The following is a 22,764-nucleotide window of genomic DNA, read 5'->3' as shown; positions in this document are numbered from 1 at the left end:
AGACGGAAGCTCTGCCACCTGTGCTCAGCACTGCGCGAAGGAGGCTCAGGACCCCGCCGTACCTGGTGTTCATCCTGAAGGGGGGGCTTTTTCCGCCATTTTCCATGAAGCTTGGTAGGCTCATTAGTTTACTCCAAATCACAGGCTGGTGACCCCCGAGCCCAGCTCTTCCCGCTTCCCCTGCCGCAGCCCTGGGCCAGGAGCCCCTTCTGCCACGTCCCCAGTTATTCCGCTCTGGCCGTCAGCACCTACAGACTCACTCTCCCACTTGACTTAGGAGGCCTTGGAGCTAGAGGCCAGAGGCCTGGCTGCACCCCCAGTCCCAGGCTGGGAGTGCCCAGATATTTGTCCCCTGTTCGTGAAAGCCTCTGTTGTCACAGCTGAAACCCTCCCCTGTGCCCCAGAGGCTCCTGGAATGTGGCTGTGAGGCGGGGTCTGGGCCCCATACAGGTGGGGCTGGTGACTGGGTCTCAGGTCTGCGTGTCAGGAATAAAGCTTTCCTTTGTGTGCAGGTGCGCGCGCGTGCGCGTGCGTGCGTGCATGCGTGTGTGTGTGTGTGTGTGTGTGTGTGTGTGTGTGGACACTTTTCTGTCTCAGTCTGGGAGCTGAAACTAGGGGTACTGTGTTGACAGAAGCAGCTGGGATAGAGGAAAGGGAGGGAGAGGAAGGGGGAGGGGATTTGGGGGGGCAGCCCTGCTGGTCATCTTGACCACTTCAGTTTGCAAGCATTTCCGGTCCGTCATCTTGCTCCATCCCCGTGAGTCAGACTGGGTCAGAGTTATTTCCATTTTTCCAATTGGTAGACTGAGGCTCGGAGAGAGGAGGCTTGATGACTCAACGCCATGTAACTAATAAATGAGAAATGAGGAATTCTCCAGGCCCCAGGGCATGCCCTCTCTCTGACCCTGGCATCTCCCTGGGGAGCAGAGGAGATTCTAACATCTATGGAGGTCCCCACTCCCCCTGTGACACTGAATGCTCACTGTGGCCCTGTAGCTGGGGCCAGTGTTAATGGGGTCCGTGTTTTTTTTTTTAATATTTTATTGTGGTAAAATACATATAACATAAACATGACCATCTCACACATTTCTCGGTGCGCAGCTCTGTGGCAGTTCTGTGCACTCACCTTGTGCAAGCGTGTCGTGCAAGCGTCACCCTCCATCCTCACAACTCTTTCTATCCTGTAAAACGGAAACTTGATCCCCATTAAACCATAACTCCTCATTCTCTCTCCCCACCCCCGGCAACCACCATTACACTTTCTGTCTCTATGATTTTGACTCTTCTTAGTGTCTCATGTAAGTGGGAAAATGGCGCAGTTTTAAGTCAGGAACCTGGCTCGGAGATGTTGAGTCGCACCCGGAGGTGGAGTCCAGCTCAGGCTCTTCCCACTGGGCTGCATCGTCCCATCCCTAGGAGGGAAGGCCGGCTCTGGGACAGCCTGTCTGCCTGCAGTGGGCAAAGGACAGAAACTGGCACAGCATCCCGGGCGGGCTGCCTGGGGCAGGGCCCAGGTCTGCAGTCTGGGCTGGAGCGAAATGGAGCTTGACCTCCACCCTTGCCCAGCCATCACCTTCTGGTGCTAGTGAGTAGGCTCCGGCCACCCAGACCTTGAGCTCATAGGAACTGTTTGGACCAAAACCAGGGGTTTGTGACTGGGGCAGCTGCTGCCTGGCCTGGGCCTGAGAGCGTAGGGAAAGCCCCCTTGAGGGGCTGCTGGAGGGGAGTCAGGGTGCAGAGAGAGGCTGGCTGGGGTCCAGCCCTCCCTCACCCCGGGGTGATGCCACATAATTTTTCCCGGGGTAATTGCTGGGGCCGTAATGTCTGCAGAGGCTTTGAGGAGCTATGGCTGATCTGAGTTTGATTATTTTTCTTTCAGAGGAAAAGACAGTATCCTCCCATCCACGAGACAATACCTCACTGTCTGGGCCCAGCACTCAGAGGCGGGCTCACTGTGATACTGGGCGAGGAGAAGCCCACCCCCACGTACCAGGAATACTCCACTACCCCAGCTCAGGTGCAGGAATCTGGAGTCTGGGGAGCGGAACACCTTCTTTTCCTGTCTCCTGTTTGAGTGTGGGGGGGGGGGCGGTCAGAGGACCCAGTGAGTCCCGGCGATGCCCTCTTACTAGCTGTGCCACCTTATACAAATCACTTCCCTCTCTGAGCTGCAATTTCATTCCTTCTGAAATAGGGGCAGGGATCATCTTCTTAGCTGTGAGGAATAGAGGCGGCGTGGATGCAGAAGTGCACTGTAAACTGTGAAGGATGCGGTGGAAGTAAGAATTTACTGTTATTAAAGCAATAAAAACAATGACCTGCATTGCCCAGTAGGTGCTGGTTATGGAAGAATATGGCAGGGTGTGACGGTCACTCACAGGGCAGATCTGATGCCCGAGGACAAAAAAAATGTCCCCGCAGGTGATGGTACTTGGGAGTCCTAAGTATTGGACATGCACCCCTCTATCCGGTGCCTCAGAAGACGGGGAGCAAGGAAGAGGCAGGATGGGGGCTCTTGGGCCTCAGGGCTTCCCCGTAAGTGGGAGCTGAGAGTGCCCGTTGCAACAAGGAAACTGAGACTTGAATGGTACCGTGTCCAAGGTTTTCCAAGCAGTGATGGGTAGAGCCAGGCTTGAAGCCAGGTCCCAGGGAATCCAGAGCTCCGTCAGCTTCATGGTGCTGCAGCTGTGGTCCAGGAATCCTCCTCCTGACCCTCCAGCCTGGTCTTGCTCACTTCCCCACCCCTGGCTCTCTCTAAACCCCGCAGCCAAAGCCAGAGGGCCAGGCCACGCCTCCGGTGGCACTGCCCACAGGTATCAGGTATCCCCGGAACACGGGCCCCTGAGCTGGCGGCGGAGAAAAGGGCTCTCCCGAGTGTTGGACTCCCCTCTCCGGCCTCAGCATCCTGCTCTCTGAAGCGGTGCCTCGACCTTCAAGATCTCCGAGGTGTCTTCCAGCCCGCCCTGCGGGCCTCTCTATCCCCCCACCTCCTCACGGTGCTCAGGCACATACAGCTTTCTGGATCGGATCCCTCCTCAGCTTCGTGGTGCTTGACGGGACAAACAGGGTTAATCTAGCGCCGCTGTGCAGCGACTTGCCTCTCCCTGAAGAAAGCAGGGGCTTTTTGGAACTTGCTCCCGTCTTATCTGCAGAGGTTTGCCCCAACTTGTCCCAGGAGCAAGCAAAGGTTCAGTGACATGTAGTTGGCAGGCGGTGGGATTATCAATCAGCCCCTTGTCAGCCCTGAGCCCGCTGGCTTTTGTGAGAATGCCAGTGCCATGGGGCTGAGGGCCGGTGTGGGGGAGCTGGAGAAGAAGGAGGGGGACTGGGGGTGGGGGAGGAGAGGAGGAGAGGGGGGGGAGGAGAGGAGGAGAGGGGGGGAGGAGAGGAGGAGAGGGGTGGAGGAGAGGAGGAGGGGGGAGGAGAGGAGGAGAGGGGGGAGGAGAGGAGGAGAGGGGTGGAGGAGAGGAGGAGGGGGGGGAGGAGAGGAGGAGAGGGGGGGAGGAGAGGAGGAGAGGGGGGAGGAGAGGAGGAGGGGGGGAGGAGAGGAGGAGAGGGGGGGAGGAGAGGAGGAGAGGGGGGAGGAGAGGAGGAGAGGGGGGAGGAGAGGGGTGGAGGAGAGGAGGAGAGGGGGGGAGGAGAGGAGGAGGGGGGGAGGAGAGGAGGAGAGGGGGGGAGGAGAGGAGGAGAGGGGGGGAGGAGAGGAGGAGAGGGAGGGAGGAGAGGAGGAGAGGGGTGGAGGGTTGGAGCATCAGGGAAGTGACAGATGCTGGCCCCTCTGGTCACCTCAGCTGGAACTTGACTCAGGATCCCTCTCCTGTCCTCAGCCTATCCCTGTGGGCCCTGCATTCCTCTGTGTACCTCTGCCCGCCAATCCCCAGAGCCCGCAGGCTCGCACATGGGGTCTGTGAGAGGGACCGCACAGGGCAGCGATGAAAAGTGGATTCTCGAACTGAGAGCGGGGAGCCGGCCACCTGCGGGCAGCAGAGAAGTCCAGCGGAGAGTGGAGTTGGCCTGAGCCTCTAAGAGTGCAGGCGGAGGCCTGGCAGACGTGATGCGAGTTTGCTCCTTTCGGTTTTCTCCTGGAGAGTAGAGATGAACCTGTAATCCAAGTGTTAAAACCATGGCCCGGGGCAAAACACCATTCATTCTGAATCATCTCTTTTGTTGCATTAAAAAAAAAAAAAAAATAGAAAGAAAAGAAAAACCCCAAACCAGCCACGTGGAGGTGTGCAGGTGGCTGTGTTTGTCAGGAAGGCAGAAGGAGTTGGCTTCCCTTTGGGGGAGGAGACATGGCCCCACAACACCCTGGGAGGGGTATAAAGGAGCCTGGGGCTGGGGGTGACAGGTGCAGACCTCGGGTTTCAGCCCAGCTCACGCCTCCTGCCAGCTTTGCTTGTGCTGCTGAGAGCTCAGGGCTGCTGCCTGGCCATGAGCACCACATTTCTGCAGACTTCTTCCTCCACCTTTGGGGGTGGCTCGACCTGGGGGGGTTCCCTCATGGCTGGGGGAGGAGGCTTTGGTGGGGGGAGTCTCTATGGGGGAGGTGGGAGCCGCAGTATCTCAGCTTCTTCTGCCAGGTTTTTCTCCTCGGGGTCAGCAGGGGGCTATGGGGGCGGCTTCAGTGGAGGGGCTGGTAGTGGTTTGGGTGGAGGCTTTGGTGGTGGCTTTGGTGACTTCGGCGGTGGCGGTCTCCTCTCTGGCAACGAGAAGCTCACCATGCAGAACCTCAACGACCGCCTGGCCTCCTACCTGGAGAAGGTGCGCGCCCTGGAGGAGGCCAACGCTGACCTGGAGGTGAAGATCCGCGACTGGTACCAGAAGCAGAGCCCAACCAGCCCGGAGCGGGACTACAGCCCCTACTTCAAGACCATCGAAGAACTCCGAGACAAGGTGAGTCCTCGGGCGTCAGGGAGAGGGGAGCAGGTGGCTGGTGCCAGCCGCCTGGGGGAAATCCTTGCCTTCCCAGGTAATGATGTGTAACCTCGGCAAACTTGGAGCGTAGGGAATGCGTTCCAGGTGTGGATGCCCGCAAACATCTGCTCAACCTGGCATTGCTGGGGATCCTGGCACGCGGGTCTCGACCAGTAGGGGCCGAGGTGAGAGCAGTGTTCACACCCTGCAGGGCTCTGCCTAGAGCATTCCTTTGGGTTTTTTGCAAGAACGGAGGTGTAGAGATGAACCTCCGGTTCTAGGAGTCCAGAACACCAGGACTGCCTGCCTCACCCTTCGAATGTCTTGGGTGGCAAAAGCACTGTTGGACCTTCGGAGACCTGGAACTGGGTATGGGCTCTCCCAGCCACTCACTCACCCTTCTGCACCAGTTTCCGCAGCTGCCCTCCAGTTTCCCCCTGACTGGAATGTTCTGTAGATGCATGGCTGTGTTAAGGTGTGCAGGAGGCCGGCGACCGTGAGCTGTCTACAGGGGAGGCTGGTGGAGTACTGCCAAGAGGGCACCCTCTCCAGGCCAGGCACTTTCCACAGGGGTTCTCCTCAACCCTGGTTCCTTGGTCTTTCATGTTCTGGAGACGAGGAGGGTGGCTTGGGACAGACCAAGTGGTGGCCTGGACTCTGCCCCGGGGCCCTACAGGCTTCCGTTGCTGGTGTCAGAGGGGAGATGTTTAGTGAGGGGTCCCGCCTGGGGTGCAGGGCAGGGCGAGCAGCAGGGAAGAGGGAGGGGTCCTCTAGACACCAGCTCCCTGTATCTTGCAGATCCTGGCGGCCACCATCGACAACTCCCGGGTTAGCCTGGAGATCGACAACTCCAGGCTGGCTGCGGATGACTTCAGACTCAAGTATGTTCCCTCTGCCCCCTCTCCCAACTCCAGTGGCCCAGACCCCTCACCCTTCCTTACTTGGGTTCCCTCTTCCTTTCCAGGTATGAGAACGAGCTGGCCCTGCGCCAGAGCATGGAGGCCGACATCAACGGCCTCCGCAGGGTGCTGGATGAGCTGACCCTGGCCAGAGCCGACCTGGAGCTGCAGACTGAGAGCCTGAACGAGGAGCTGGCCTACCTCCGGAAGAACCACGAGGAAGTGAGAGCCAGGCAGTGGCTGGGGCTGATGGGAGGCAGAGTGGGGCCTCTGGGGCCTCCTCATAGTTGGGGGAAGGGCTTCACGGTTCAGATATGCACACCCCCCAACACAGGGGTCTCCATGGAGAGGAAGGGGCACTGTCGACCCAGACCCCTTTTCTCCTCTGATCCACAGCCAGGCCAGGTGGCCAGTGGGCACTGCTGTCCTGATCTGCTTCATGAACTGACACAAAGGCCCTACTGTCTTGAGGTCCTCCCTCGGCAGAACCTAGGGAGGAGGAGGGACCCTTAGTGCTGAGGGGCTCGTGCGATCAAAAGTCTTCACGTGCAGTGGGAAACAGGGGCCCGGGATGGGTATGGGGCAGAGCCAACATCACGTGGTGAGTTAGGGATGGAGCCAGGATTGGCACGTGGGACCCCAGACTCAGCTCTGGCTTCCGCCCTCTGTCTCTGAATGGACCCCACCCACCCTGCAGGAGATGAAGGAGTTCAGCAACCAGCTGGCCGGCCAGGTCAACGTGGAGATGGACGCAGCACCGGGCGTGGACCTGACCCACGTGCTGGCGGAGATGAGGGAGCAGTACGAGGCCATGGCGGAGAAGAACCGCCGGGATGCCGAGGCCTGGTTCTTCAGCAAGGTGGGCCTGACCTGCCAGCCCCGCTCCAGCTCCCTGAGCTCCTGGGAGGCCCGTGGAGCTCACTTGTCTTCTGCGTGACCTACAGACAGAGGAGCTGAATAAGGAGGTGGCCTCCAACACAGAGATGATCCAGACCAGCAAGACGGAGATCGTAGACCTGAGACGCACGGTGCAGGGGCTGGAGATGGAGCTGCAGTCCCAGCTCAGCAAGGTCTGGCTCCCACCCCACCCACCCCAGCCTCTCCCACCCTCCGTGGCTGTGTAAGCCTTGGCGTTCCCGAGCTCCCTTTGGGGCTGTTCCTTGCCATCCATTCAGCCTCTCTCCCCAGGCCCTCGGCGGCTTCCTGTCTAGCCTGATGTGATGTCTGTCGGTCTGCTGCCCCACCAGAAAGCCGGGCTGGAGAGCACGCTGGCGGAGACCGAGTGCCGCTACGCCCTGCAGCTGCAGCAGATCCAGGGCTTCATCGGCAGCATCGAGGCCCGGCTGAGCGAGCTCCGCAGTGAGATGGAGTGCCAGAGCCAGGAGTACAAGATGCTGCTGGACACCAAGGCGCGGCTGGAGCAGGAGATCGCCACCTACCGCAGCCTGCTGGAGGGCCAGGACGCCAGGCAGGGGCTCGGGTGCAGGGGGCAGCGAGGGAGGGGCCGGTTGTGGATGAGTGGGGAGAGTCATCTTAAGTGCAGCGTCTACAGTGAAAAGAGAACAGAACAAGGAGTAAGAGGTTCTGGACTCTGCGCTCTAGTCTTTGGCCGCTACCTTGGGCAGGTCCTGTCACCTCTCTGGACCTGTGTACCTTCTGTAAATGATAGCAGTTGGGCTCGTGGTCTTGGATTTAATGCTGGTTCCATTTCCAGCATGAAATAGATGGAGTGTTATCATAGGTCAGAATCTGTGTGCTTGGGGGTGGCTCTCAGGATGTCCCAGGCTTTAGAGAAGTCAGATGTGGGAGTGAGGGTGGTGTGAGGGCTGGAGAGGCCGGCTTAGCTGTCTCCCGGCGCCTCCTGTAGGCAGACCTGAGTTTCTGTCTGTTGCTTACATCTGCTGCCCCCTCTCTTTCAGGATGGCTGGCATTGGTACCAGAGAAGGTAAGAGGCTTCACTCTTCTTTTCTTTTTTCTGGCCACACTGGGCGGCATGCGGGATCTTAGTTCCCCGACCAGGGATTGAACCCGTGCCCCCTGCAGTGGAAGTGTGGAGACTTAACCACTGAACCGCCAGAGAAGTCCAAGAGACTTAACTCTTCCTGAGTTGAGGGGAGAGGGAAGCTATTGAAGCCACAGTTCTTCTTGGAATGGGGAGGAAGGTGAAAGAGGCCAAGCATCCCAGTAGGGTGGGGACATGCCCATTCCAGTAGGTACCTCTTCCCCAGTGGGACCCCTCTATCAGCCCCAGGTAGGGTTGGGATTGAAGATTTACTGAGAACCTTCCAGGACGAGTAAGCTTTGTCCAGGGTATAGCCCCCCACCCCGGCTCCCCCTCCCCCGCCTCCCCCCCCCACCCCACCTTCATGCACTTATGGTGAGATGCCCGTGATTAATTTCTGTTTATGTACAGCTTAAAAGCCCTGACATTCTTGCTCACTGCACAGCACACCTGCCGCTGCCGCCGCCAATCTCTTTGATGAGTGATTTAGCACCAGTCCTCCTGGCAGCTCTGGGAGGATTGGCCAATGGCCATGATCAGGGGTGCTGTGCAGTTCTTCCAGAGCTCAGCCAGGGTCCTGGTGCCTTGGGAGGGAGGACAGGGAGAGTCTCCCACTCCAAAGCTTGCCTCTTCTTCCTACAGCCTCCCTGGGAGGTGGTGGCGGCGGCAAAGTCCTCATCAATGTTGAGGAGTCAGCGGATGGGAAGGTGGTTTCTTCTCGAAAGAGAGACATCTAAGTGCCCAGCGCAGGAGAGACACCCCCGTCATCCCCACCCTCCCCAGGCTGAGTGGACAGCTGGCTGGAGGGACCAGAAAAGCAAACTCGGGCTTCCCTGGTGGCACAGTGGTTAACAATCCACCTGCCAGTGCAGGGGACACGGGTTCGGGCCCTGGTCCAGGAAGATCCCACATGCCGTGAAGCAACTAAGCCCGCGAGCCACAACTACTGAGCCTGTGCTCTAGAGCCCACGAGCCACAACTACCGAAGCCCGCATGCCTAGAACCTGTGCTCCGCGACAAGAGAAGCCACCGCAATCAGAAGCCCTCGCACTGCAACCAAGAGCAGCCCCCCACTCGCCGCAACTAGAGAAAGCCCTCGTACAGCAATGAAGACCCAACACAGCCAAAAAAAAAAAAATAATAATAATAAAGAAAAAAAATAAACGAAAAGCAAACTCCAGGCACTGCCTTCAGAGGGTCCAGCTCAAGGGGCCCCTCATCTCCTAGTTGGGTGCTTCACATGCTTTCCCAGACCCCGCTTCAGCTTTCCCACCCCTTACAGCAGGGAGGTGCGAGAAGCAGCCGTATTGTGTAACAAGCTCATGGTTTGCACCATGTCCATGCAATAAAGAATTGCTTTTCCTTTTGCAAATATCTCCTGGGAGTATGTTCAGTTTTTCTTGTTGGTGGCTTCTGAGGAAGCCCAGGGCCCACACGCTGCCATCTCTCCCTGGCTTTGAACTCGTCCCTGCGTGGTCGCTCTTTGGGTTCCCTGGGGTGCCTGGGACAAATCAGGTGGCTCAGACGACTTGCTGTCTTGCTTACCCTCTTTAGTGATCACAGAAGCAGGAGGCGGGGTTCCTTAGAGCAGTGTGTTGTACTTAGCACAGGGCTGGACACACGGACTGATCACTTACTGGATGGTTGACTGAATCGATGGCTCTGGTTCACCACTCTGTGGTTGGCACTGTGCTAGGCACACCCGCCTATGGGTCTCATTTAACCAACTGCCGGTGGTCAGGATTTATTATTCCATCTTAGAGATGAAGGAACTTAGAGAAGCTTACAGATGAGGAGGTCAGGCTGATGACTTGCCCAGAGGCCTCGTGGATGGGTAGTAAGCAGCAGGGCTGGGGCTGGGTCCCACACCTGTATGACTCCAAGACCAGGGCTTGTTCTGGGACCCCAGGCCCTGGTTCTTCACAGCTCATTGACAGGACCTTCCTCCTTGCTTCTGGCCTTCACCATATGTACCCCTGAACCTCCCCTCTTTTCCAGCCAGGCACACCTGACCTCCAGAGCGGCTGAGCCAGTTCCCCTCTCTGTCCCCCTGCAAAGCTGGCCCCCATCCCCCCCGAAGCTGTCATCCCCCCCAAAGCACTGAAAGTGCCCAGAGGGAAAAACACCAGCTCCAGGAAGTCCTCCCTGATTTCTCCAAGCTTAAGTCCAAAGCAGTACCAATCCCTATTTGCCCTTCTCTGTCTAAATCCTGCTCCTGCTCTCCAGTCACCAGCCTCCACCTGAGGGCTCATTAGAGCAGCGGTATCCACGCACACCTGATTTGTCGCTTCTGGTTTGGGGCTGTTTCCTTTAGGATTCGTAGCTCCTGATAGAGGGCAGGGAATGAGGAAGTGGAGAACTCTGGGTGCCATGGCTGGGCTGGGCTCGGGTGAGGATTGTGGGGAGAGGGAGAACCGGTTTCTTTGTTCTGCTGGGAAGAGCAGGTAGGACGTGCCGCTGTTCTCCTTAGAATCAGATCATTTGGGAGGAGGGCCAGGCCCTCTGAGAGGGAGCCCGTAGGTCTCGCTGGGTACAACTCCTCACCCAGCAGCCGTGGCTGGAGAGAAGGTGGCATCTGTTCTTTCTGGGGGAGATTTAATCTAGAATGTGTCTCCTGAGTACACACTTTGAGGCCCGATGTCCCTGGGGCCGGAGGAAGGAAACGGAATTTATTAAGCGTCTGCACACTGCCAGGCTCTGGGCAGGGCATTCAATGGATGGCATCTCATTTATTCTCCAGACAGCTTTTGAAGCTGTGGGGTCAGACTTCAGAGGCAGTTGTCAGAAGAGGAAACCGAGGGCCAGGGAAGCTCAGTCACTTGAAGGAAGCCATAAACTAGGAAACAGTGAAACTGGGTTTGGGACGGTCTCTCTGATTCCAGACCTTTGCTTTTTCCCTGGACGCCATAAGGGTGACAGAAGCTGACAACCTCTTCCTTAGAGGGTGTGATGGTCTGAACCCCATTTCTTAACCTCTAGGGGCAGCCTGTTCAAGTGTCACACAGCCATTACAGTCAGAAAGATTGTCGTCACGTGCCACCTTGGTCTCTCACGCTGTGGTTCAAGCCCAGAGCACCAGGTTCCACGTCCCCAGCATGCTGGGCTCAGCCAGGCTCCTTCTGGGAACTCTCCGACCCCACTGTGGCCAGGCTGCTGCTCGTGCCTCGCCGGCTTCCGGGCCTCTGTTGGGAGGTCTCAGGCCTCCTAAACGGCCACCGAAGAGCCTTCTTTGCTTGCAAAAATAACCGCGTCTGCAAAGGTGCAGGGTGGCATGGGGGCTCAGCCCTCATCCAGTGAGCCTTCTCTCCGGGCCAGACCCTGAGCTGTGGGGGTGGGAAGGGGAGGCTGCTTCTATCTCCCCTGAGTTCCCATTCCTGCTCTGCTGGGATTCAGGGACAGGCTAGCAGAGAAGCCCTTGGAACTTGCCAAGTCCCGTCCCCTGTCTGACCGTGGAGTGAGAAGCCCACACCTAGGGATGGCTCATGCCTGGCTGAGCCCTTAAATCATCTTCGGGGGGCAGAGACAGCCCACTTCCTGCCCCTGGATGGAGGTGGGGCTGGGTTTCCAGCCAATCCGGGAAGCAGGCAGCAGGCCTCTCTCCTCCCCACAGAGAGGGCAGCTTTGGGACTAGGGATTAGGGCCCCGGGGTGTGTGCTGTGTTCAGGCTGGCTTTCCCAGAGCAGGCGTGGGGCATGCCCACCCCTCTCTCCCTGAGGACTTTGGTCCCTGTTCTCCTCCGGGTCTCAGTTTCCACATCTTTAAATGGAGGTGTCTGACTGGACGAGCTGATCTCGAGGTTGTCTATGGGCTGCTCTGTGTCCTGAGAGCCTGGCCTGTGACAGCAGGGGCTGTGTCTTCTCCCTGCACTGCTGAGTCCTCAGAGGGGTAGAATCTTGGCCCTGTCATACTCAAGTTTGTAGCTCAATAAACAGCTGTTGCACGAATGCATGAACTTTCTTCTCTTCTGCTCTTTCTTGCCTTAGACATGGCTCTGGACATTCGCTCATGTCTAGGGTATGTGCCCACCTGGGGGTCACCTGTCCCTCTGTGGGCAGCTGGCGACACGAGGGGAAATAAGGAGGTGGCAGCTTTTCCCATGAGATTTGCAGCTGGGGTGACCCCACTTGATACCATTCCTGCTAGATATTCCTTCTCACCTAAAGCCAGCAGACAGCGTGTCTCTGAAACAGCTTCTTGGACGGTTAGCCAGAGCTCCCCCGTGCCAGGAGCAGTATTTGGAGGACAAAGCCCTTATCTTCAGGAAATGTAAGACTGAGTGGGGGAAATAAGACAGGAATGCCACCAACTGTCACATGTCTGGTTGCTGTGGGTGCCGTGCTGGCTGCAGAGAGGGAGGCAAAGCAATGGGCTGGCACTGGATGGAGGAGACCCAGAAGAATTCTCTGCCGGGTCATCTAACAATGAGAAGCTCACATTTCCTCACTTGTAACAGGGAGGGAAGAGTAACCTTCCGCCTGCCGGGAGCTCCTGTGGGTCAGGTGCTTCTCAAATACTAACTCCTCTAATGCCTATTTTACAGTTGCAGTCACCGAGGCACTGAAAGGTTGAGTAACTTTCCCAAGGTCACACAGCCAGTCTGTGGCAGAAGTAGGGTTGAAACAGGTCCACCTAATTCAAAGCCTTTGCTGGCGTCGTTGGGTTTCTGGGGAACCCTGGTGGTATAAAAGGGATTTTAGAAAGCTGATTACGTAGAAACGTGAAGCCCTGAGGCCTTGAGGCTAGGCTGGAGAAGGCTCCTGGGGATTGCTGTGTCAAGCAGGTGTCTCTGAGGGTGGAGGGCTGACAGAGGGCCCGGGTCCACCGTCTGGGGTGGGTCTGCCTTTCACAAGAGACCCCTCCCCTGTGAGGGAGCCTTAGGACCCTTTGGGAGGTGGTCAGCCAGCCTGGGCTCCAGGCCCTCCGTTGTCCAGGGAGAGAGGGAAGGAGGGAGGAGCCTGATCCAAGATTCAAGCAAGGAATGCTGGGTTAGGAGCTGGGGGATGAGGTCGAGGCCTCAACTTTGCAGGTGAACAATCTGGTGACTCTGGATAAATTTTTGAGAACTAGAGCCTCAGAGGGCATTGCTGAAGGAAACTTAGAAGCCATTTCAACGTAAGGCCCACGATGAATCACCATAGGTACCCCCACATGTACCCCATATGTACCCCCATATGTACACCACATGTACAGTGAATCAGTGGTAGAGCTAGAGATCCATGCGAAACTCTGCCCTTCCCGCTGCCCCGGGCCTTGGCATTCTGGGTCTCAGAAATGAAGGAGTTGGATGGGGAATTTCCTAGGACAATTTAGGCTTTGACATTTTGCGTTGAGTAAGTACCCTTACAAGCCCCCGAGCTTTGGAGCTCACATCAGGCCAGACAGGCTGACCATCAGACCAACAGCTGCACAGGCCTAACCACTGTGGGATGCAGGCCCAGCCACCAGCTGGGTCTTGGGTGACAGGAGGCCTGAGAATGGAGAGGGCAAGAGAGAAGGCCCTCTGGATGGGACAGCGCCAACACTGGCCTGAAAGGGACTGACCCGGCAGTAGTCAAGGGCGCAGACCCTAGAGCCAGAGGTTTGAATCTTGGCCCTGACATACTCAAGTTTGGGCGATGTAGTTAACCTCTCTGGGCCTTCGTTTCCTATTCTGGAAAAAGGATACAATAACAATAGCAGAGTCGTTTCAAGGACCGCTCTACATGCATGTAGAGTGTCTCACACAGTATTCACAAATGTTAGCTAGTGGTATTTTATTATCTTTTAACACATACAGAATGGAACCCTCAGAGGTCAGACACCGAGTTTGCAGCAAGCCTCCAAGACACCAACTGGTGGGGTAGAGAGAGCTAGATGCCAGTTTATGGGGACCTTGGATGAGTGACTTATCTTCCCTGAACCTCAGCTGCCTCATCTATAAGATGGGGCAAATAAAACCCCTCTCCTGTTGTTGTGTGACAACCTGTTAAGCTCAGCTTCCTCTGCAGGGGCCACTCATAACGGGGCTTTCCCTCCCCTTCCCTGGAAACGTTATAGCAGAGGTGATTTTGCCAGAACGCAAAGAAGGAAGCTTTAGACGTGTGGGCAGTGCCTCAGCCCCAGCACTCTGTCCTGCCCCATTTGGACAAGGGCTGGGAGAGGAGAAATGGGGTCCCCAGGATGGGTCTCTACCTAGCTCCCTTCAGTAGCACTGGCATGTGTCCCTCCGCCCCATGGGCCCTGGGGTTCACTTTGGGTCAGAGGAAGGCATTCCCGTGCCAAGGCTTCACATACCCTGCTCGGGACGGGTGCAGAGGGGCCGTGCCCTGACCCTGTGAGGGAGGCACGTCCTGGCCACCGCGGGGCTTTGGAGGATCTGTGGTTATTGTTTCTCTAAGAGGCGTTGGCTGAACTTGCTCTTCAGCCCCAGGAGGATTGCCATTCCAGGTCTGGCAGGTTCCATTAATTACCTTCTTGGAGGGCTCCTGCTTTGGGCTGAATCACACGTTTTCAGAGAGAGAGAGCTGAGCCATCAGTTTGGGCAGGAGGGCAGGGCATGGTCAGGGGTCAGCCTGAGTCCCTGGCCTCCCCGTGGTCTTAGAGCACCGCAGCCCGGCCTGGCTCTCTCCTTGGCACTGACACCCACTGGGGGAGACGCAGGCCCACTTCCCTACCCATAGAAAACAGAGGCCAAGAAAGCCCTGACTCCGAGCCCTCGTTTCTGGTCTTGCTGAATCAGTGAGGGGGCTTCCAGGACAACCTCAAGCCTGTGTCATCTCACTCCAGCTCCTGGCCTGTCCCACCCAGCCCCTCAGGCTGCTGTGGGCGGGCAGCTCCCAGGAGGCCATTCACGGCAACCTTGGCCCCCTTGGTGAGTGGAGGCTTTGAGCCCGAGTCCAGTGTCCTGCACTGTCAGCCCTGGAACCTCTCCTTCTCTCCCGGGCTTCTGAGAGGCCAGCTCAAGGCCCGTTTCTTTCTTCTTTCAGCCTGAGTGGTGAGGCCTCCTCCGCTGGCTTCCTAAGCAGACCCTGAGTTTCAGTCGCATCCCAGGCTTCTCGGCAGAGACCCTGGCCCCAGGCTCTGGGTCACATCCTCTATGTGGCCTCTTGTTCAAACACGCACAAGCTGAGGCAGGTGTCATGTGGTTGGGGGGCTAGAAAGAGCCCTGCTCAGTATTACAAGGCTTCCTTTCTGGACGTGGCTATGGCTCTGTGGTTGCAATAATGGAGTAATTAAACCCATGGGCCAGGCTGACCTAGGGCTTTTTGACCTCGACACTACTGACCTTCTGGGCTGGAGAATTCTCTGGGGCAGGGGCTGTCCCGTGCACAGTAGGCTACTTAGCCGCATCTCTGGTGTCTATCCTCCAGATCCCAGTAGCATCCCCCAGTTGTGACAACCAGAATGTCTCCAGACACTATCAAACGTCCCTTGGGGAGCAAAATAGCCCGTGGCTGAGAACATCCGAATTGATCTATGGTGACAGAGTTGGAATTATGGGTATGTTAGGGGCATGGGGTGTATGGGGGGCGATTGACTGGGAAAAGGTGCAAGGGGCTTTATGGGGTGCTAGAAATGTTCTGGGTGGCGGTGACACAAGTAAACACGTGCTTAAATTTTCACACGTGGGTAAAAATGCATTAAGCTGGTTGCTTATGGTTTGTCCATTTTACTGTCGGAAAAAATGCCTAAAAAATTGAGCCTAGTGTAGACAGGACCGGACTTGGGTTTCAGTCCTGACTCTGCCCTTGAGGCTCAGTTTCCTCCTGTGTAAAATGGGGATAATAGGAGTACTCACCTTATTGGGCTGTTGCAAAGATTAAATGAGGCAGTCAATATAGATTTCTCAGCCCAGTGCCTGCATATGGCGAGGGATCTCAGGGTGTTAGCTATTACGATGTGCAGGGTCACTTGCTCTTTCTATGCCTCAGTTTCCCCAGCTGAGGGAACTGTGTTGGACGGTCCCTAAGGTCTCTCGCCGCCGTGACTTTACCTGATGGTCTTGGAGCCATTTTTTTCTCAGCCTAAAAGCCTTCAAGGTTGCTGATTCTATAGGACCAAGCAAAGTTCGTCCTTGTTGCTGGGAGCACTGGAGTAGATGAAATGCTGAGAAAGACGCAGAACATTCCAGTCAGACCTTTTAGAAACAGGAAGAAGGGAGGCAGAGGGCTGAAGTGACAACTTTGCAGCCACCCTTCCTCTGCAGAAGCTCCCTGGCAGACCGGTGCAGCTCAGTCCCGGTTCTAACATTGGGTGGGGCCGATGGGAGTGAGTTCCCTAAGTGGAGAGGTGAGACAGAATTCAGTTTTCAAAGGGTAGTCTCAAGCAGAACACTGTTCCCTCTGAATCATCACTTTTGTTAAGGATTAAGAAAAAAAAATGCCCCCTCCCCCCATCGCACAACCCACCCTGGAGAACAGAGGTAATGAGCTTGTGGGAAACAGACGTGCAGCTGGCACCAGTCAGAGGGTGGGGAAGGGAGGAGAGAAGATGGGGCAACCGTCCAACCCCCTGGAAAGTGTATAAAAGGCATCCACTCTGGGGAAGAGCCACAGTCCTCGGCCAGGCCAAGCCAAGATCCTACCGCACCAGCGCTCTCTGCCCATCTCGCTCTCACCATGAGCTGTTTCCTGCAGAATTCCTCCGCTAGCTATGGGGGTGGTTCCTGCAAGCTGGGAGGAGGTCGCAGTATCTCTAGCAGCTCAACCCGGTTTTGCTCTGGGGGATCAGCTGGGGGCTTTGGGGGTGGCATAAGCTGCGGCTTTGGTGGAGGGGCTGGTAGTGGTTTGGGTGGAGGCTTTGGAGGTGGCCTTGGAGGTGGCAGCTTTGGTGGGTGTTTTGGTGGTGGCTTTGGTGACTTCGGTGGAGGATATGGTGGTGGCCTTGGCGGCAGCCTCGGTGGTGGCGATGGCGGCCTCCTCTCTGGCAACGAGAAGATCACCATGCAGAACCTCAACAGCCGCCTGGCCTCCTACCTGGAGAAGGTGCGCATCCTGGAGGAGGCCAACGCTGACCTGGAGGTGAAGATCCGTGACTGGCATCTGAAGAAGAGCCCAACCAGCCCGGAACGGGACTACAGCTCCTACTTCAAGACCATCGAGGACCTCCGGGACAAGGTGAGTCCTTGCAGGTCGAGGAGGCTTCCTCTGAGCAGGGCAGAGACGCACTGGCCAGGAAAAGCAGGGTCCCCAGGGACCAGAAGATGCAGCATGGGCAGAATTCTTACCCTTTCTTTGGGGGAAAATCTAGTCTTTTACTGCATCTCTCTTCCTGATGCGTTTTCTCAGGCTATGCGTTCTCTCCCATTATTCATTTTTATTGTTCTTACTCATGCCAACATTTTTTACTGCTTTCCAGTTATGTTATTACTGACTTGATCTCTATAATCCTAACCCACTGGGTCATTTGGAAGCTGTGCTGGGTTATTTGGAAGTTTTCAAAGCCACTAAGAATGGCTAAAACCAACAGAGAAAGGAATGCATGTTCATTCATTGGTTTGGGAACACTATTTTCTAGGGGCCTCCTTTAAACTGGCATTCTCAATTGGCAGCGACCAGGTAGGGGAGATGCAGGCAGAGGCTTAGGCAGTGCTAAGCTGAGATTCTCTCCGTTAAGGCCTGTCCATCACGTTGTGATGCCAGCTTGTTGGAACAGAAATCCATCTGCCTGGGCTCAGTCCCAGCTATGTGGGGTGGATTTTAAATGCTTTTGTTTAAATGTCTAACAAAAGTTTAGAAGAGAAATTCAAATGGATGGGGAAACTTGTTGGAATTCCACCCTGCTCAGAGGGGAGGCCAGCTCCGGTGATGTTATTATGAACTGTGGGGGGCCAGGCTGATTCTGTCCTGATCTTAAGGAGAAGAAAGGCCCTCAAGACAGCGGCCACGAGAGGTTGCCAGTCTGACGCTGCAGAGACGTGACTAACCACAGATGTTCTTGGTGGGGTCGTTCCCCTGGAATGTACATCCCGATCTTTCCCACCATGACCAGACATAGAATGATGGAGTGACAGAACAAACCAAGGGGACCTGTCGTCCTGTCTCTCACTTTACAGAAGAGGAACTGAGGCCCAGGGAGAAGTGTCCTGTCCCAGCTCGCAGGGGCAGAGAAGAGGCAGGGTCTGATGGCTACCCGTCCTGCCCGTGTTTTCTCAGTCCTGCTCCCCAAGCTTGTGGACCCTCCAGCGGTTGGTTACCTTCTGTGTTTTGCAGATCTTGGCGGCCACCATCGACAACAACCGGATCATTCTGGAGATCGACAACTCCAGGCTGGCTGCCGACGACTTCAGGCTCAAGTGAGTTTATTTCCCTCATTCCCCTTTCCCAGCAGTTACAGTTTTAGACAAATGCTCCTCTGAACAATGTAACCAGAGTATCCCAGGAGTGAAGGTCTTGCGGAAGTAGCAGAGTCCAGTGCAGGGGTAGTGGAGTGTCTAATACCATTTCTTCCTTCCTTCCTCCCTCCCTCCCTGCCTTCCTTCCTTCCTTTTTTTATTGGAGCAGAGAAAGGTTTATTGCAGGGCTAAGTAAGGAGAATGAGTGACTTGTGCTCAAAAACCCAAACTCCTATTACCATTTCTATGTTTTTTGTTTTTTGTTTTTTCGCGGTACATGGGCCTCTCACTGCTGTGGCGTCTCCCGTTGCGGAGCACAGGCTCCGGATGTGCAGGCTCAGCGGCTATGGCTCACGGGCCCAGCCGCTCCGTGGCATGTGGGATCTTCCCGGACAGGGGCATGAACCCGTGTCCCCTGCATCGGCAGGCAGACTCTCAACCACTGCGCCACCAGGGAAGCCCTCTATGTTGTTTTTTCAATTTAAAAATCCTTTAGGTATGAGAACGAACTGGCCCTGCGCCAGAGCGTGGAGGCCGACATCAACGGCCTCCGCAGGGTGCTGGACGAACTGACCCTGATGAAGACCGACCTGGAGATGCAGATCGAGAGCCTGAACGAGGAGCTGGCCTACCTGAAGAAGAACCACGAGGAGGTGAGAGGTGGGCTGTGCTTGCCATGGCTGAGTCACCTTCAGGGATGACGGGGAGCCCTCTGCTGCAGCCAGGCTCAGCCCTCCACTGTGGGACCTGGAAGCACTTTCCAGAACATTCCAGTAGCCTTCAGAGCCGAGGAGGGCCAGGCTGAGGAACTTCATGCATCTTCCTTTTCCATCCCTACAGGAGATGAAGGAGCTCAGAAACCAGGTGATCGGCCAGGTCACTGTGGAGATGGACGCCACCCCAGGCATTGACCTAAGCCGCGTGCTGGCAGAGATGAGGGAGCAGTACGAGGCCATGGCGGAGAAGAACCGCCGGGATGCCGAGGAATGGTTCAACAGCAAGGTACCTGGCCCTCTAACCTCGCTGAGCCAGGGGGTGCTCGGGCCCTCCAGCTGGGCTCTTCCATCACCTTGGTCCTGCTTGAATTCCAGAGTGAAGAGCTGGCCAAGGAGGTGTCTTCCAGCACTGCCAGTATCCAGACCAGTAAGACGGAGATCACGGAGCTCAGGCGTACGCTCCAGGGTCTGGAGATTGAACTGCAGTCCCAGCTCAGCATGGTACACCTGCTGCCCCTGCCCAGCGGCTGCCCCCTCTAGGCCCCTCCCCCTGGCCCGGCTCCCCTCTGACCTTCTCCTCTGCTGCCCCACCAGAAAGCCGGGCTGGAGAGCACGGTGTCGGAGACCGAGTGCCGCTACGCCCTGCAGCTGCAGCAGATCCAGGGCTTCATCGGCAGCATCGAGGCCCAGCTGAGCGAGCTGCGCAGTGAGATGGAGTGCCAGAGCCAGGAGTACAAGGTGCTGCTGGACATCAAGGCGCGGCTGGAGCAGGAGATCGCCACCTACCGCAGCCTGCTGGAGGGCCAGGACGCCAAGTAGGTCATGTGGGAAATTGACTGCAGGACCCTGGGCTGTCAGGCCCTTGTGTCTGGGAGGAAAGGACACCTGTCCGAGCTTCAACAGCCTGGACCAGGATCCAGGACCAGCGCTTCCTTCTTGTCTCCTGGCATCAGACTGTAGGGGCATTTCCGTTAACTTTTTAATTCGGGCCTCCAGGTTAGACTGGCAGGACTAGGGACTATCGAGAAGATATCTCATATTGGAAAAGTATTAGCTTGGATTCAGAGCAGCCCAGCAGAGCTGTTAAAATAGAGATTTAACTGCCTTCAGACTACCTGCAGGGATCAGGCCATCCTTGTGGGATCAAGGGAGGGGTAAGGGGTCGAGTGCAGCACAGGGAGGACAAAACACCCAGCAAGTGCCTAACAATATCTCCTCCTGAGGCTTCCCAGACAGACAGCACAGGCCTGGGAGTCACCTGACGCTGCTGCTCTGTGGGCTGGGGACACAGCTGGGAAAAGAGCCCAACTCAGGGGCTCAAAGTGATGATCTGAGAGACTCCATCTGAGGACAGGTAGGCGGCTGTCCTCAGTTGCCTTCCGCTCATGGCTGCCTCTCTCCTTTCTCCCTTCTCCCAGGCTTCCCGGCTTCCCCGCAGGAGGTAAGGAAATAACCTAGTGGGAGAGGTGATGCGGCTCCTGCTTCTGGCCCTGTGGGCGGGCTGGGCGGCAGTGCTGGGTTCCCCAGTGTAGGGAGCGGGGAATGGTACTGGAGCAGAAGCGGTCACCTGCTCCTCTGTTTTCCTTTCAAAATAGGTGGCTCTGTCCCCACAGCCCCACAGACGGGGCTGTCACGGAGGGGGTCCCCCAGACAATAACACAGAGTCCCCATCAACTACCCACCACGCCACCAGACTGACTAGGGGTTTGGGGCCCTCCTGGGGGGCCTGAGCTGGCCTGAGCTGGGTCTTCTCCAGCCTGAAGTTCTTTTGCCTCTTCCATTGCCCAGGAACCATCTCTACTAGCAGCACCACCTCCACTCGCCGCATTTCAGAAAAAACTAGGCCTTAAATCTGCCGGGCAGCCCCTCGCTCTGTCTTCAGTGCCCAGAGGAGAGAGCTGACGGTTCCCTGCAGGAGCAAAGGAGGGGCTGCAGGACCCGAGGCTCGGCCACTCCGCTCTCGGCCCGCACCCTCCCAAGGGCAGCCACTCCCCGCCCTTCTCTCTGGGTCTGCTTCCTCTTCCCCCTGACCTGCCTCCTCTGATTCCTCAGCTTCTCTACTAAAAAGAAAAGCCAATTCAATAAAGTTTCCCACTTTCTTGCAAATGTATTTTTGATTCTGGCTTGGTTTTTGAGGGTGGTACCCCCTGACTGGGGGCGGTGGGGGGAGGTGGGTGGGTGAGGTCGGGCTGAACGGCCCACCCTGACGAGGCCCGGCCCAGAGAGCTCCCAGATGGGAGGGACACAAGGCACCCGGGCCGACCGTCAGCCACGGGGTCGATAATGACAAACACACGGCCACAGGTGGCTCACGGGTGATGGCGCCCTGCAAACATGGACATGCGGGAAAGAGGTACAGAGGGCTTGCGGCAGAATGCAAAGGGCTCGTGCAGGGCTGCTGTGGGGAGAAAGAGGCCTAGGACAATTACTCCAGCCCCAGCTACTGCCTTTCTGCTTTCTGCGGAGACAGCTTCCTTTGGGCACCCTCACCTTCAGTCCCCCCACCCCTCTGCTTGCCCCAAGGTCCTGCCATTCCAAGCCACTCAGTGACCAGAGGCACGACTCAAGGAGTGACCTCAGCCTGGGCTGACGGTGACCCTCCTCCCCGCCTCCCCTCTGGACCCCTGTTCCCCCTGCTTCTCTGGACATCCCAGCTTACACGTGCAGCCTCCTCTGGCTCTGCTTACTCCTCACGGGGACGGGTCCCCTGGATTCTGACGTAGGCAGTCTTCTCTTTTGCTTCTTTCCCCCCGCCCCTCCTTGGGCCATCTGGGACATATCCATGGTCACAATTACCAGTATGTCCTGATGACTCTCCGTCGAGGTCGCTCTCCTCTGTTCCAGTCTCACATGCCCAAATGAGCCGGCCATCACCTCCTCAGATCCACTCATCTGAAGGAGCATCCCTCCTTCTCCCAGATCTGGGCCTTCCTGGTCCTCCATCCCAGAGGACCCAGGAGCCTTGGTTCCTCTTGGTTCTGTCTCTCCTTCACCCCCCTCACAAGTCCATCCGTGGATGCCCATGTCCTCAATGTCTTAACTTGCTGGGCAGGTTGCCACGGCCTCCGTGGCCTCCCTGGCCTCCCTGCCTCCAGTTGGAGCTTCCCCTTTATCCGTGCTTCACACGCCAGCCAGGGCCATTGCTGGAAACGGAAAGCCCTCCCGGCTTAGAGATGCTGCAGAAGGTCCCCACAGGCCACTGAGGAAAGTCCAGCCTCCTTGCCAGACAAGAGTCCACCGGGTCCGGCTACTTCCGGCCTCTCTCTGGCCCTAATTCTACACTGGCTTCTCCCCGCCCACCCAGAGGTCCTGCCACTCCAAACCATTCTCAGTGAGCCAGCCACATGGCTGGACCCCTCCGGCCCTTGTTCAATGAGTGACCTCCGTTCGATCTGAGCTTCCTCTAGCTTCCTCTCCTGTTCTCTTTGTTTTATTGGAGACCACCAGATTTTTATTCAACACTCCGGCTGAGATGGACACCCCCTCCTCTGCGGCACCCGGAGAGAGTGGGGTGCACTCAGGTGTTGGCACATCTGCGCCCTCCTGCCCGGGTATTGACCGTAGACCGCGTGTGCCGAGGGAGCCGGGCTGTGTCCAGCCGACTGCTGGGGCTCGGCCAGTGCTTATTGAGAGGAGACACCAGTGAATGAACTAGGGGAGTGCCCCTTGGATGCCATCTGAGTTTTGTCACGGGGTGGTAGGCCAGAGGGTAGGGGGCTTCTGCCACTCTTGCCCATTCCCTGCCCCTTCCTCATTTCCCCTCCCCCTCCCGCCCCCCTGTCCGCATCGTCGCTGCCCTCCTTCATCCTTCTCCACCCCAAGCCTGCCTGGGCACTGGGCAGTTGGTTTAGTCCACAGTGGTCGCTCAGAAGTGACCCGCCCAGCGTGCTTAGCCAGGGGAAAGGTGTCACCGTCCACTCA

At 57.0% G+C, this 22,764-nt stretch overlaps 1 protein-coding gene across 1 annotated transcript in view; it reads left to right on the top strand.

Moving 5' to 3' along the window:
• Window positions 1–20,693, top strand: part of LOC307177794 (uncharacterized protein) — a gene marked incomplete at both ends in the record, with an annotated part of 109,742 nt that extends 89,049 nt beyond the window's left edge. The window contains 16 exon segments of the mRNA XM_079905225.1: window positions 4,601–4,893; window positions 5,713–5,795; window positions 5,879–6,035; window positions 6,511–6,672; window positions 6,758–6,883; window positions 7,061–7,387; window positions 14,581–14,665; window positions 16,247–16,314; window positions 16,317–16,910; window positions 18,006–18,088; window positions 18,624–18,780; window positions 18,968–19,129; window positions 19,219–19,344; window positions 19,438–19,658; window positions 20,262–20,284; window positions 20,632–20,693. Of these exon segments, the coding sequence (XP_079761351.1) occupies window positions 4,601–4,893; window positions 5,713–5,795; window positions 5,879–6,035; window positions 6,511–6,672; window positions 6,758–6,883; window positions 7,061–7,387; window positions 14,581–14,665; window positions 16,247–16,314; window positions 16,317–16,910; window positions 18,006–18,088; window positions 18,624–18,780; window positions 18,968–19,129; window positions 19,219–19,344; window positions 19,438–19,658; window positions 20,262–20,284; window positions 20,632–20,693 (2,729 nt within the window).
• Window positions 20,694–22,764: the final 2,071 nt, after the last annotated feature.

This window comes from Stenella coeruleoalba (genome assembly GCF_951394435.1).
Source record: "Stenella coeruleoalba genome assembly, chromosome: 19".
Lineage (NCBI taxonomy): Eukaryota > Metazoa > Chordata > Mammalia > Artiodactyla > Delphinidae > Stenella > Stenella coeruleoalba.
This window is presented reverse-complemented; position numbering and strand designations above follow the sequence as displayed.